The sequence below is a fragment of the Mya arenaria genome, chromosome 17 (genome assembly GCF_026914265.1).
Source record: "Mya arenaria isolate MELC-2E11 chromosome 17, ASM2691426v1".
In the NCBI taxonomy this organism is placed as follows: Eukaryota; Metazoa; Mollusca; class Bivalvia; order Myida; family Myidae; genus Mya; species Mya arenaria.
In genome coordinates, this window is record NC_069138.1 from 36,524,793 (window position 1) to 36,527,285 (window position 2,493).

A 2,493-nucleotide genomic window follows, 5' to 3' on the forward strand; every position below is an offset into this window, starting at 1 on the left:
GGACGTTTTTAAAGGTTCCAATCTATAAGTTTGCAACAACATGTAACTAAGCACATACAACTTGAATGCTGAAAACTTTCGAATACGTAGAAAGTATATGACAGTTTATGAAATGTCAAAGTTCATACCACCTCCCACACTCCTCCCTATGATCTGGATAAGCCTTCAAGCTACAGTTTTGGGCTGATATAGGGTATCACAGTATAACAGCAAAACCAACAATATTGATGTAATAATGTAATACGTATTGTATTTGTACTATATGTTAAACATTTACAATACATTACTTATGTCAAAGAAGAAACAAGTTCAGTAGCCAAAAGTTTAAACATAAAAGGTAAATCTTATCAAAGTATGCATTAACTTGAGGAAACTTAATAATAAAACAAATAATAATAAAATTATAGGTAAGCCCCAAGTACTTCAATGATAAGTGATCCCAACTCTATCTGCAGACGGAGAAATGAAATTCAGTTTGCAGATATACAATGAACTTTGTTTATCAGTTGTATCTATTATTTGACAGACAAAAACGACACCCAATCAGAAAGTTTCCGAAGTACGAACCAAACATAATTCCTGTATATTGAAATAAAATTAATTGTAAACATTTCAGAAAACAATAGCTAGTTCAATCAACATCAATGTTCTATGCTAATTCATGCGCTGATTACAATCTAAATCCGGAAATGAACGAATAGTCATGAATGACTCGTCCACTTTGAGTGCATGCCAACTTTACGGTATCCCCGACCTGCAGCGAAAGAATGACAGTGCCCACGCCTGTCTCGTAACTACCGTCACTGTCCGTGACATAGAGGTACACTACTTGACTGCCGTTCTTGTCCATGCTAATGTGGGCGTAGATCGTCGACGTGGACAGGGCAACCATGACAGAAGCTGAGAATACGTATAGACCGTCGACCGGGGCAGTGAACACGCCTGTCCCTGGGTTGTAGCCCCCGCCAACGTCTGTGACAAAGTTGTTGAATACGATCGTTTGAGAGGAGGTGGATGTTGTAAAACCGGACGACAGGGTGGCGAAGAAGGCAACAGGAGATTGATGCACACTCTCTGAAATCATATAAAATAGCACTCCAACTGTTTTGCACTATACAATTTCAACAATTTATATGCGTGATCCCCCTTTATATAGAAAGGGAGAGTGTTTCAATCAATTGTAAATTATTGTGTAATATTGGCATACACCTGTCTTTTGACATAAATAGTTTACTCGGACTTCTGATTAAAGGATGGAAGGATCAAAGCCCATACATTTTGGATCCGCTATTGAGAAAAGTATTTATTGAAAATATGGACGAAGTGCCTGTGTGTATTTACAATCATAATGCTTATATTCACTTTAAATGAAACTTTACACTGGTTATTGTCAATATAACAAAAATCATTTAACTCTTTGAATGCAATTCATATAATGTAGTATTCTTTTATGTATATACTATTCGTTGTACGATTTTCAACAAGGGGCGTATAACATAATTATTTTACAGGATATTCAGGTCTACGTCAATACTCTATTCTATCGTGTTCGTTATCTGATTCCATATTTTAAAATTACATTTTTGCGTGCTGTTTTATGGTTTCGTTCTACTTATTCATTAGGTTGTAAGTAGACTGCATGTACCTGTAAAATTCCTGGAAATAGCGTCTAGACGTTGTTCGTATACCTCAAGGGATTTCTTTTGCCTGTCGAAATAAGACTTTGTCGTGTTTTCAAACTTTTCCAACAAAGTGTGCAAACTTTCGTTTGCCTTTTCTAGATCGTGTACCCCTTTCTTTCTCTGCTCTTTTTCGGTATCGTGTTTCTTTTCAAGAATGTGTATTTTCTCTACCGAATTGTCCACCCCAGTTTCAACGTTCGTCAGTCGATTTTCGAGCACTTCTAGTTTACCGAGAAGTTCCTCATTCTTGATCTCAGCTCTCACCATTTTCTCCAACATTTTCTCCTCGTAGTCAAACCGGCTGTAACATCGCGGTTCATTCATGTCACACACCGTCGATTCAATCATAAGAACCATAGCAAAAAACTCCCGAACGTACTTGCCAGAATACATGTCCAAGAAATAATGTGTATTTGAATGACGAATTTGCTAAACGAAATTCTCAAACTGATGATCTCAGCCTTTTTACTAACATTTAAGAAGCAGCAGAAACAAGTCACCCAAATCTTTATAAACAATTTTGAATGAAAGTTAAAGTACAAGCTTCACACTAAAGTTAAAATGTCGAAATCAGCCACTTGAAAATATGTAATAAGAAATAATCACTTTGTTAACAATCGGTGTTAATCAACGAACTTTTGATTTATAAAATTTCGATGATAAGGGTTCAAAATTATTTCGTAAGAAACATGAACTATTGTTATCCAGTTATAAATGCAATTATGAAACTCGAATTGCAGCCTGTAAGAATAATGGCAACCGTTTAAATAAGTTGTTTTATTTGTATCAACTATTTGTAAATGATAAAAAA

The 2,493-nt window shown here is 35.6% G+C and overlaps 1 protein-coding gene across 1 annotated transcript; it reads right to left on the reverse strand.

Moving 5' to 3' along the window:
- Positions 1 to 213: 213 nt before the first annotated feature.
- LOC128223868 (uncharacterized) lies at positions 214 to 2,160 on the reverse strand. Its single transcript, XM_052933309.1, has 2 exons — positions 1,646 to 2,160; positions 214 to 1,074 (listed from the first exon to the last, which is right to left on the reverse strand). The coding sequence occupies exons 1-2, from the start codon at positions 2,073 to 2,075 to the stop codon at positions 671 to 673; spliced, it is 834 nt and encodes a 277-aa protein (XP_052789269.1). The 5' UTR covers positions 2,076 to 2,160; the 3' UTR covers positions 214 to 670.
- Between the last annotated feature and the right edge of the window lie 333 nt (positions 2,161 to 2,493).

What these genes read in the sequence shown, in the direction of transcription:
- LOC128223868 (XM_052933309.1), bottom strand. Translation starts at nt 2,075, where the DNA reads ATGTATTCTGGCAAGTACGTTCGGGAGTTTTTTGCTATGGTTCTTATG. An exon ending in TATTTCCAGGAATTTTACAG is followed by an intron (nt 1,075 to 1,645) that starts GTACATGCAGTC and finishes ATATGATTTCAG; the next exon opens with AGAGTGTGCATCAATCTCCT.